The sequence below is a fragment of the Megalobrama amblycephala genome, linkage group LG17, assembly GCF_018812025.1.
Source record: "Megalobrama amblycephala isolate DHTTF-2021 linkage group LG17, ASM1881202v1, whole genome shotgun sequence".
NCBI classification, from domain to species: domain Eukaryota; kingdom Metazoa; phylum Chordata; class Actinopteri; order Cypriniformes; family Xenocyprididae; genus Megalobrama; species Megalobrama amblycephala.
Genome location: NC_063060.1, coordinates 29,039,995 through 29,051,357, shown reverse-complemented (window position 1 = coordinate 29,051,357; position 11,363 = coordinate 29,039,995). Strand labels below are relative to the sequence as shown.

The window sequence follows — 11,363 nt, the reverse complement described above, 5'->3', positions numbered from 1 at the left end:
CACTTCAAATGAATGAAAGTTTACTGTAAAGCAAATATACTGTACTTTTATTTTATGCAATATATATATTACAAAATAATTTGGACTCTCAAATTGGTAGAAAATCAAAGCCATATGTCTAACTAAGGTGTGTTCCAAATTTGAAGTTAATAACACAAAATTTGAGCTTGTTTTCATGGTAATGCAATGTCTAATTTCAAAATTAGGATGAGGTTTTCATGGGATGAGTTTTGAGTGTTTACACTTTCAAATGATACCTAATTTATGATCATTATTAAAATATCTAAAAGGCAAAACTAAACTAGAAGACAAAACTAAAAACTAATAAAAAGGCAAAACAGCAAAAAGTTCACCATGTTCCACTACTGGGACACTGACAATTAACAGTCTAGATAATCTTAACATTTGATACAAGCTTCGTTATATACAGTAAATATAAATATGACAGTAGGGTACAATGTGTCTATTACACTGCTGATCAAAAGAATTTTTTACATTTATATTACAATATCAGTATATTATTGAAATATTATTTAATATATTTTGAAATCAGAAAAATTGCTTTTTTTTTAGCCCCATTGTACTTCAACAAATATATAAATCTGTTTTAATATTAAACTAAAAGTCTATATATAAAAAATAAACTGTGACTAAGGATTTTGTCCAGTTTTTTAAATAATTGCCAGCAGAGGAAGAAAAAAAAGACACCATGTGAGAGAAATGGATGGACTATCGTTAGTTGTTCTGTTGGGTGTCGAGACTGTCGTGTTGGTTGGGGAGACTGTCGCGTTGGTTGGGGAGACTGTCGCGTTGGTTGGGGAGACTGTTGCGTTGGTTGGGAAGACTGTCCCGTTGGTTGGGAAGACTGTCCCGTTGGTTGGGAAGACTGTCGCGTTGGGTGGGGAGACTGTCACATTTGGAGGATTTGTCGCCAGGAATCTAACAGGATCACTTTGAACACCAACCCAGAAGATAGAGAAATTCTGCACAAATGTTGCCCTGCAAAAACCCATTAAATTAATTTACATTAGCAATGACAGCAGAAAAAAAAAAAAAAAACAGTTTGTATCACTTTGTATCATATAATTATTTGTTGAAGGCATCTTTCATTGTGTCATTTCTTTAAAATAAAACCAGATTAAAAGATTTATGTTTAGTAAATGAGGAAAGGGAACAGTAAATCTTCTACTGCAGCATTATGAAAGCAATGCTTAAAAATGCTTGAAATATAATTAAATTACTTGGGACCAATCCCTGCTGAAAAAAACAGCATATGCTGGTAAAGTAGGTTATGAAGCTAGTATGCTGGTTTGAGCTGGATTATGCTGGTCCATGCTGAGATAGGTGGTCAAATTGATGTTGTGTGATCAGTGTAAGGAGATAATGACATATACAAACTAAGTTTGGTGTCCATATAAAACATTGAATTAGCTTGGCACCATGCCATCAATTTCGTTGAACTCAAGAACAGTTTGGTCAGTTTTTTTTTTTTTTTTTTTTTTTTTTTTTTTTTGCCAGCATGGTCTGAAGATGATCTCAGCAGATTTTTTTGAAAATCAGACCAAGGGTCTAGTAATTTGAAAAAGTTCCGAATTCAAAATGGTGGACAGAAAGTTCGACTGAATATGGTGTCATTGTTCTCGGTATGACTCAAGGAATCTATCAAGAACAGTTTCATTAAAATAGGCAAAATTAATCAAAAGCTTTTAGCATTTTTTGAAATTTCATTATAAATTTTGACCAGAAGGTCTAAGGTTCAAAAACATTTTGAGAACCTTCAGGGCATTGTCTTGATAACACATACCGAGTTTCGAAACGATACTCTAATGTGTTCAGAAAATACAGCATTTTACAACAAACTCCAAAATGGCTGACGCCCAAAATTGCTGATAAAATCATTCTACTCAGTATGCTGCACTGAATTAAAAGAGACCCGTTTTATGATATTTGAACAAACAGTTCAGAAGTTATTGAGCAAACTTAGCCATTTTTTATATCTCCTAACCAGTAGCTTGTACTATACCGAAACATTGCCTCAGGTCATGCTCGTGATTTTTACCAAGATTTGTGGAGATATATCCTCACATCCAATCTGGCATGCTCGTCCTTAAAATCTTTTGTGTATTATTCAAGAATGGTTGAGTTTATCAAAAAGCTTTAAACAACTTTTTGCCAGCTTGGTACGTATATCCGAGCCAAAAATTGGATGAACCGTGTATGACGAGATTGAAAAAGTAGGTTTTTCAATCGAATCCTCTTGAGCCAATCAGAGGAAAAAATAATTTCTACCCCTGTATTAGCACAAATGTAGGTGCAAATTTGGGCAGTTGGTGGTGCTAGAGGGATTGAGTTAGAGAATCCAGAATTGCTGTGGTTAATATTGATACTGTCCTCTTTCAGTGTGCCAAACTTGATAATTTTCTCACAAGCGGTTCTGTGCTGCCATAGATTTAAGCGGAAGAAAAAGAAGAAGAAGGAACACTAACAGATAGGCTACAACAGGTGCATATGCACCTTCAGATTTACCTGAACCAAATATCTGTGTTGTTACTGTTGGGAGCTTTCCACTGAACCACAATATTTGATTTGTCATCATCTGAAGTATGACTGACAGCTGAGTCCTGAAAGACAGAGAATGCTGGTTCATCATCGAGTACAATATTTTCATTCCTTCGTTGCTATATGCAAAATATGTATCCAGTCAGTTTAGGCTATAATTATGTAATGCAAGGTCAAATCTTCTTTACTGAAGGAAGCTTTCTAAAGTCATAGAGGTTTGGAATTACATGAGGGTGAGCAAATGAATGTTAATTTCTGGGTGCACTGTCCCTTAAATAAAAATCTTACATTGGTTTCACAGGTGAGTAATTGAGTATTGCTTCCCATGACTGTGAAAGTTCCTACTGGACCCTTCTCATCCCTGGCCTGAAGAAGAAAGCCCTTGAATCCAGTCTCATTTGCGTGTAGTGTCACTGACAATAAAACAGTTATGTTAACTGTGATCTTGAATGAAACTGACACATACATCCAGTAAAAATTTCAAGACACTGCACTGAAAAAATATATGATCTGTATGTTTTTACATTACTTTAACTCATGAAAATAATTTAAGTAATTTCAACTTTTTTATATATACGTTTACGAGACTCAATTCTTTTTTAAAATATAAAAATCTCATATAATTTAGGTTGAAATGAGTTGTACAGCCAGTTTGATAAAAAATTTAAAGCAGTAACTGAACTTAAGTTTTTAAGTTGAAATAGGTCGATTTTTTTTTTTTACAGTGTTGCTGAAAATCATTTCCAAAATGGCTAGGAAAAGTGGTTATTTCTGAGAAAAGCTCTAGCATGTGTTTGCAGATTTCACTCGTGGCTTGATTTATTGTTTTTAATGAAATTTAATTTATACATGTTTTTACAGATGAATGGAGCTGTCACCAACCTGTGATCACCTGACCATCTGTGTAGTTAGAGGCATCTGAGGTGACAGTATATGGAGGTTCTAATGTAGAGGCATTAAACCCATGATCAGGAGACATAGACATGCATGCCTGAGTCACCTGTCCATTCCTGTATGCCGTTAGAGTGTGAAGATTCAGCCAAAAAACCAGGATGAGAAACTGTATATACATCTAAAACAGAATAAACAGCATATTGATAACAATGACGAATAATAACATTAACAATTATTGACATTCTAATGAAAACATTCAAGTTACGTTCACTGTTTAATGTTTTAACCAAGAGTTACTAACCTTCACAAAACCAAACAGCAGTGTTGTGTTGCTTTCCAGAAAATGTCATTAGCGGGTTTGTGTCAGAAAGAAGAGGGATTTATAGGTCCTTGATATCAGGAGTGCAAACAATGAGCAGGCAGAAAAACAACTTTATTGCTATGGGAAAACAATAAAGAAAAGGGAGTGGATATGTGAAGTATGAGGAAATAAAATTGGTGAATTACGAAAAATAAAAGTTGATATTTGAATAATGAGGAAATAAAACCTTTGCCGCTCTTCTACATATAAATCTTCACTTTTTCATGTCTATTGTACCTCTTAAATGTATACAAATGGATGTATGGAGTTGAGAGCTTATCTAAAACTAACAGAGATCAAATATGCATCCTGGTTATATAGATTTTTCCATGTGACCTTTGAATAAGTGACATGACATATAAAAAAACGGACAGGCATAGTATATTAGCTTCTAAGAACACCATGTAAATATGAGGATATAATTTAGCATTGAATAACTACTAAGTTAAAGTTTTCTGATATTTTTCTAATAAAGACTTAGGAAGTTTATAACAACAACTATTCCTTTAAAAATTGATTCTCTATTTTTTTTAAAGTATGAGCAATTTTAAGATACATTGGCAGATATATTTAGCGTTCATGACATTTTGACTTATAGATTCAATGAAACTTTAAATTTAAATGTTAACTGAATGAGAGTAAATGTCCCAATCACAACCAAAACAAACTTGAAAACCAGAACACAATATAAAGCTGCGACACAAATTACGCATGCAAAATCACAAATACAAAACAGCTTTTACGCCCACATGAAATTCAATCAGTCTGTATTTATGGGATAGAAATTTCCATACTGTCAATACAGAGGCTTCAAACAACCCCACAATCCCTCTGCCATTTCTGGAGGAGCAAACTTCTCACTCTTACACGGTAGGTTTTTCTTTGCTGTCTTTGAATGAGAATCCAACAGCCAAAGAACATGTTATGTAGAACAAATTATGTAAATTATACATTTTTTAAACATATTTTATTGGTTCTAATGAGTAACTACAATTTTTTCATACCTCAGAGAACTACTATACAGGTTCATAATTAATGTGAATAATGGATAATGTATAATTAAATCTAAAGTAAAGCTCATGCAACCCAGTGACTCAAATAATACCAAATCCTTCAGAAGGAATTACTACTTATTTAGAACAGTATTTTAAAGGTGCCCTAGAACCAGTTTTTACAAGATGTAATATAAGTCTAAGGTGTCCCCTGAATGTGTCTGTGAAGTTTCAGCTCAAAATACCCCATGGATTTTTTTAAATTAATTGTTTTAACTGCCTATTTTGGGGCATCATTAACTATGCACTGATTCAGGCTGCAGCCCCTTTAAATCGCGCGCTCCCTGCCCCCCGAGCTCTCGACTCTAATACAGTGCATTTACAAAGTTCACATAGCTAATATAACCCTCAAATGGATCTTTACAAGATGTTCGTCATGCATACTGCATGCATGGATCAGATCATGTGAGTATAGTATTTATTTGGATGTTTACATTTGATTCTGAATGAGTTTGAGTCTGTGCTCCATGGCTAAAGCTAACATTACACACTGTTGGAGAGATTTATAAAGAATGAAGTTGTGTTTATGAATTATACAGACTGCAAGTGTTTAAAAATGAAAATAGCGACGACTCTTGTCTCCGTGAATACAGTAAGAAACGATGGTAACTTTAACCACATTTAACAGTACATTAGCAAAATGCTAACGAAACATTTATAAAGACAATTTACAAATATCACTAAAAATATCATGTAATCATGGATCATGTCAGCTATTATCTGCCATTTTTCGCTATTGTTCTTGCTTGCTTACCTAGTCTGATGATTCAGCTGTCCACAGATCCAGACGTTAATACTGCCTGCCCTTGTCTAATGCCTTGAACATAGGCTGGCATATGCAAATATTGGGGTCATACATATTAATGATCCCGACTGTTACGTAACAGTCGGTGTTATGTTGAGATTCGCCTGTTCTTCTGAGGTCTTTTAAACAAATGAGATTTACACAAGAAGGAGGAAACAATGGAGTTTGAGACTCACTGTATGTCATTTCCATGTTCCTTGTTATTCAACTATGCCAAGGTAAATTCAATTTTTGATTCTAGGGCACCTTTAAAGTGAAAAGCATATCTCTCTAGTAATGACTTAAGTCAATGTAAACTTTTTTTGTAATGTTTCGGATAGTAATTCCTTCTGATGGATTTGGTCATTACTAGTGGGTTACCTTGATCTTCACTTTATAATGCTGATCTAAATCATTTGTAATTCCTTTAGAAGGATGTAGTAACGTTTGTCATTACTATCCAAAACCTTACAAAAACCTCAATCCAGTCATTACTTGGGTTATTATATCACTGGGTTCCAAATAATTAGTAATTCCTCCTGAAGGATTTACTAGTACTCGAGTCAGTACTACAGGGTAACCATGTTCTTCACTTTAGAATTAATTATGCATTGTGCATTCATTTTTTATGTATAGTTGTTAGTAGTCCTCTGGGAGGTATGAAAAATAGTAGTTACTGATCAGCTAATAGTGAACTACCTCCTTCAACTGAACACTATTACTTACTAATTGCTTGTTATTTAAAAAAAAAAAATACTAATTTGTTCTAGTTCAATCAATCAATCAATCAATCAATCAATCAATCAGTTACATAAATAAGCCTTTGTTTTTTGTTTTTAGATGCATGTTTACATTCTCCTGGTCTTGTGTGTGTGTGTGAGGGGGGTCACATCTTTCCCTAATGGGGAAGTGGAGGAATCCTGTCAAAGCATGACCCCCAATCACTCTGAATTTAAGTCCCAGACAAGCAGCTCTCCTTATAAAGTCTCTGTGAACAGCACCACATTCACAGCAGGACAAACCATCACTGGTGAGGGCAGTTTCTAACTGCTGCTTCTTCTTTGTAGGTTTTTAGATATTAGGCTTACTGGTAACCCATTGTTAAATGAATGAGATTTTGAAAGATTAACAAGCACTGTTTTCTTTCCTATGCTGATGTATTTCCTTTTGAAACGGGAAGTTTGGGCAGGGCATATCATAGGGCTTGTCCCTTTAAAAAATTGCCAGTAGACTTCAGTTGTCACAGCTATGAACATAATTTGCTACATGCAAATAAACTGCAAATGATATTGATGGTATTGAGGGGGGATTTTATCATTCTAGGGAGCATCAGATTAGGCAAAAATCTGTGCCGTTTAGAATGAGTTATCAATATTTAAGACTACACAGAAAAAAAATTGTGCAGGATTTACTTTGAAATCATTTTCACTCAGAAACTGCTAGTAAATTTCATAAATAATTACAAAGACACAGCAGTGACATATTGAATTAAACATGACATTTTAAAGTAGAAAGAATTTTCTTGAAAAATATACCCCAATAATATTTTTTTTGCACTGTATACATTTTAAATGCGTATATCAACTAAAAGTGAAGTTGTCAACATTTACACTATCATATAGACCTTATGCGCCAGAGAAACAAGCACACAGCCATCTTTTGATTTTTGTGTTTGAACTTCCGTTTGGGAGCTCTGTCGAAAAGTAATTAGATGGTGAAGTGGATTTATTTTGTAGAGTTAACGAAATTTACCATAAACATTGTATTGTTTGAAGCAGATGTCATAACTGATGTCAGTAGACTGAGAAGATTTTAAAACAAGCAATTCATTCATAAATTCGTAAGATCTTACTTTCATGCTGTCAAAATACAAACCGCTGAAAAGAGGCAGGGCTACACAAGGTCTATAGATGACCTCGAAACTAATAGATATGGACTAATAGCCACATTCATGGGGTTTTCTTAAAAACTATCATATGTAATTTAGTTTAAAATTATGCAGTGTTATTAAGAGTAATTTTCATTATTCCACATCATTACCATAGTAGTTTCCTCAATGAAAAGCTCATGATTATGTAAGCAGCAGGGGTCAACTGGAGTTACGCTGACAAGCCTGGAGAGGTCAACATACATCTTTGTGTTTAACTCTCAGTAACCCTGCAGGCGGCAGAGAATGCCTCCGAATTCCAAGGCTTCATGTTACAGGCTCGAGAGGTGGACGGAAAAACTGCAGTGGGACGCTTCACATCAATAAATACCGTCCAATCCCGTGCCCTGAACTGCTTTAATATAGAGGTGCTTTATTGTTATTTTAAGATGGAGTTAATGTATTACATTGCTCATTCGTATTCATTGCAGACATTTAAATATTAGCTGCAATATTTGCTTTAATGCTAAAATGAGGCATGAGTCATGGAAACACTCTGGTTTTGGCCCTCAGAACTCAACTCTCAGCCAAGCATCTGCAGACAAGAAATCCCATTTTGAGGCTACATGGGAAGCACCGACAAACTCCTCCCTGGGTGATATTCAGTTTGTGTATGCATTGTTTAAATAGCCAAATTATACATTTGCAGTCTCTTAAATTAAAATGAAAACTCCTTGATTATAATTGTCAATTAATTCAATGCCCTTACAGTGTGACATTTGTCAGAGACTATCCAGTTTTCTGGAACATGGTGAACAGCTCTACAATTCGGTCAACGTCTCCTATCAACACTCCATCTACAACAAGATTCACTGTGATTCTACTTGCACTAACATTTACTTCGATCAACCTTTGATAAGTATAAACAGTTCTATAGAAAAACACTGATGTTTTATATTAAACATAATAAAACTTGATGGTAAACGTTTTTAGTGTTTATATAATATAACCATGCAGTAATTGTGGAGAACGCAAGTACTTTAAACATGTAATAAAATAGCTGACAACAAAAATGTCTGCACTTTCTGAATTAAAAACAAACAGTTATAAAGGATCTTTAAACCTTTTTATTTCACATTTATCCCTGTTTTTAGTTTTCCTAATTATTCAGTCATTTCGAACATGCAAACAAAAACATTTTGTGAGTTTTAAAAGGTACATCCTAGCCTTACAGCAGTGTGAAAGATGTTTGTGTGCAAAAAAAAAAAAAGGACAAACATTACACATTAACATACTAACAATGGGTTAATGGGTTAATTATAGGTTATACTAGACAAGTTCTGAATATTCTGACAGAATAACAACAACATTTTGACTATGCACCTCAAATCAGCTACATTAAGGGCAAATTCACAGTCTCTAGTGGTCTAGTAGAAGCTGGATGAGGAAGGAAGGACAATGAAACAAGGGACAAGAACATCTTATTAACAATACTGGAAGTACGGTATGATGTGTTGTACTTTACTCTGTAGCTCAGGGTGTGTTAACGTGTCCTCAGACCAGTTCAAGTAACGAGCACACAAACAAGATTGCACAGGAACACTTGTAAAAAGATGAGGACGCATGATCTCTGCTCACAGGTCATGAAGAACCTCAAGCACAGCGGCAAGAGACCAGGCCTGAGTTTCACAGCTAAAAGGGCAGAACTGGCCGTTCTCATTAGTGAGCTCTGGCAGTCCCTTCCAGGGTGACCTGAGGAACAAAAGACAGATATATCAGATCCAGATGACACGTTTCTGCAGATTTGATCTCCAAATACAGCATAAGATATAATCATTTATTGTTCCATTCACATTTCAAAACGTTCAGCATAGTTTCTCAGTTGTTGGAACCACATTCTGATGACTATAGTGGTATTGAAATTACACACTTTAAAGGTGCCATCGAATTGAAAATTGAATTTACCTCGGCATAGTTGAATAACAAGAGTTCAGTACATGGAAATGACATACAGTGAGTCTCAAACTCCATTGTTTCCTCCTTCTTATATAAATCTCATTTGTTTAAAAGACCTCCGAAGAACAGGTGAATCTCAAAATAACACAGACTGTTATCGTTTATTACTGTTTTCACGGAGACAAGAGCCGTCGCTATTTTCATTTTTAAACACTTGCAGTCTGTATAATGCACAAACACAACTTCATTCTTTATAAATCTCTCCAACAGTGTAGCATTAGCCGTTAGCCATGGAGCACAATCAAACTCATTCAGAATCAAATGTAAACATCCAAATAAATATCATACTTGCGCGATTAGACATGCTGCATGACGAACACTTTGTAAAGATCCATTTTGAGGGTTATATTAGCTGTGTGAACTTTGTTTATGCAATGATAGAGTCCAGAGCTCTGGGGGGGGCGGAGAGCGCGAGCAATTAAAGGGGACGCAGCCTGAATCGGCGCATTTCTAATTATGCCCCAAAATAGGCAGTTAAAAAAATTATTAAAAAAAAATCTATGGGGTATTTTGAGCTGAAACTTCACAGACACATTCAGGGGACACCTTAGACTTATATTACATCTTGTAAAAAAACGTTTGATGGCACCTTTAAATTGGATTATTGAACATAAAAAGGTGTTTATTTTTACAAACTTGTGTACTGTACATTTCATTTACCAAGGTTCATTTTTTGAAGCAATATTTGCATTATACCAGCCATTTAGAATGCATCTGGACGTTTCTGAATGGTTAGTGGATAAATTTATGTAGTTGATTCAACTCATTGACTAATATGTGATGTCGTGTTAATCTTTTGTGCAAATCCAGTGTTGAACTGACCCTTGTTTGTGAAGCAGTTTGGTGTAAAACGTCGGCATGGTGACAACACTCTACTACAACAACTCTTCCTCTTCTCTAAAGCAGCCCAACATGGCCTGGTTTATGTAAATGTTAGGGATAGTGATGTCACTAACCCAGGAAAAAGCTGGTTGTAGTCCCTACCAGCCGTTTGTTGTAGGTCTTAAACAGAGAATTCTTTAAAAGAAAATATCTCCCTTTGCATTGAACTTTGAGCGTCGTAACTTTGCAGATGTTGTTTATGTTCTAACAGCAACATTACACACTAACTAATGTTAAAAATGTGAAACAATAAATCAACCACCCCTTTAAAAATCAATTTTGGTCAACAAAATAATTAAGAGATGAACATTTACCGTTCCATATGGACATAATGGCGAGAGAGGACATTCTTCACCAAATACACTGTTTTGTCATAAGTCTCTTTGCCCAGCTTCTTAGCAAAGTAGATCTTTGCACGAAGGAAGTAACCGATAGGCCAGAGCCACTCCTGATGAGGGTAAATAAACAGAAAGGTAAGTAATCCCTAAGATTGAAAAGCTAAAAATATGCAGATGAAGCAGTACATATGGATCTTACAGGGCCTTGATGATAATTGAAGCCTCTGGCAAGGTTGTAGCTGTCATTGTCCAGAGAATTGTCATAAACGCCACAGTAAACCATGTCACTGTTCAAACAAATGATCTTGAGTCACACACAGGAAGAGGTAATGCAGTATAATTAATGTAAGGAGGTAGGAAAACATGGACTCTCACTCTGGGTCTAAGGTCTTCATCCCAAGAGGTCCAAGCAGTTTCTCTTCTGTAACATTCAGTGCTTCCCAAGCGTGCTCCACAGTAAACAGCTCTGGAGCCTGGGAAGGGAAACCATTAGAAATATACAAACTTCAAATCTTTTAGTAACTAACTAATAATTTGCTGCATACAACTGATTTTCACTGGCATTTTGAGCATTATGATGGCATTTTTTCTTACCCATATAAAAATTCAG

At 35.1% G+C, this 11,363-nt stretch overlaps 3 protein-coding genes across 8 annotated transcripts in view; 1 reads left to right on the top strand and 2 right to left on the bottom strand.

The window, feature by feature from the left end:
- Positions 1 to 15: 15 nt before the first annotated feature.
- LOC125251590 (putative defense protein) lies at positions 16 to 3,911 on the bottom strand. Its single transcript, XM_048164633.1, has 5 exons — positions 3,755 to 3,911; positions 3,442 to 3,631; positions 2,848 to 2,972; positions 2,527 to 2,621; positions 16 to 999 (listed from the first exon to the last, which is right to left on the bottom strand). The coding sequence occupies exons 2-5, from the start codon at positions 3,629 to 3,631 to the stop codon at positions 672 to 674; spliced, it is 738 nt and encodes a 245-aa protein (XP_048020590.1). The 5' UTR covers positions 3,755 to 3,911; the 3' UTR covers positions 16 to 671.
- Positions 3,912 to 4,529: 618 nt separating this feature from the next.
- Positions 4,530 to 8,590, top strand: LOC125251591 (putative ferric-chelate reductase 1). Of its 2 annotated transcripts, none has more exons than XM_048164636.1 (5): positions 4,530 to 4,684; positions 6,491 to 6,680; positions 7,803 to 7,945; positions 8,091 to 8,172; positions 8,289 to 8,590. In XM_048164636.1, exons 2-5 carry the CDS (start codon positions 6,491 to 6,493, stop codon positions 8,291 to 8,293), a joined length of 420 nt encoding a protein of 139 aa, XP_048020593.1. In that variant the 5' UTR covers positions 4,530 to 4,684; the 3' UTR covers positions 8,294 to 8,590. The 2 variants fall into 2 exon arrangements, with proteins under 2 accessions (XP_048020593.1, XP_048020592.1); XM_048164635.1 differs by having other exon boundaries at positions 8,091 to 8,188.
- Positions 8,591 to 8,624: 34 nt separating this feature from the next.
- agla (amylo-alpha-1, 6-glucosidase, 4-alpha-glucanotransferase a) overlaps positions 8,625 to 11,363 on the bottom strand; it is a 30,618-nt gene continuing 27,879 nt past the window's right edge. For all 5 annotated transcript variants that reach the window (XM_048164621.1, XM_048164619.1, XM_048164620.1 and 2 more), the window contains exons 31-34: positions 11,129 to 11,226; positions 10,953 to 11,040; positions 10,730 to 10,863; positions 8,625 to 9,269 (exon numbers count right to left, since the gene is read on the bottom strand). In XM_048164621.1, coding sequence (XP_048020578.1) covers positions 9,152 to 9,269; positions 10,730 to 10,863; positions 10,953 to 11,040; positions 11,129 to 11,226 — 438 coding nt within the window. In that variant the 3' untranslated portion in view covers positions 8,625 to 9,151. The remainder of the gene's footprint in view (positions 9,270 to 10,729; positions 10,864 to 10,952; positions 11,041 to 11,128; positions 11,227 to 11,363) is intronic.

What these genes read in the sequence shown, in the direction of transcription:
- LOC125251590 (XM_048164633.1), bottom strand. Translation starts at nt 3,631, where the DNA reads ATGTATATACAGTTTCTCATCCTGGTTTTTTGGCTGAATCTTCACACT. An exon ending in AGATGGTCAGGTGATCACAG is followed by an intron (nt 2,973 to 3,441) that starts GTTGGTGACAGC and finishes TTTTATTGTCAG; the next exon opens with TGACACTACACGCAAATGAG. An exon ending in TACTCACCTGTGAAACCAAT is followed by an intron (nt 2,622 to 2,847) that starts GTAAGATTTTTA and finishes TCTGTCTTTCAG; the next exon opens with GACTCAGCTGTCAGTCATAC.
- LOC125251591 (XM_048164635.1), top strand. Translation starts at nt 6,491, where the DNA reads ATGCATGTTTACATTCTCCTGGTCTTGTGTGTGTGTGTGAGGGGGGTC. An exon ending in AGCAGGACAAACCATCACTG is followed by an intron (nt 6,681 to 7,802) that starts GTGAGGGCAGTT and finishes TTTAACTCTCAG; the next exon opens with TAACCCTGCAGGCGGCAGAG. An exon ending in CTGGGTGATATTCAGTTTGT is followed by an intron (nt 8,189 to 8,288) that starts GTATGCATTGTT and finishes ATGCCCTTACAG; the next exon opens with TGTGACATTTGTCAGAGACT.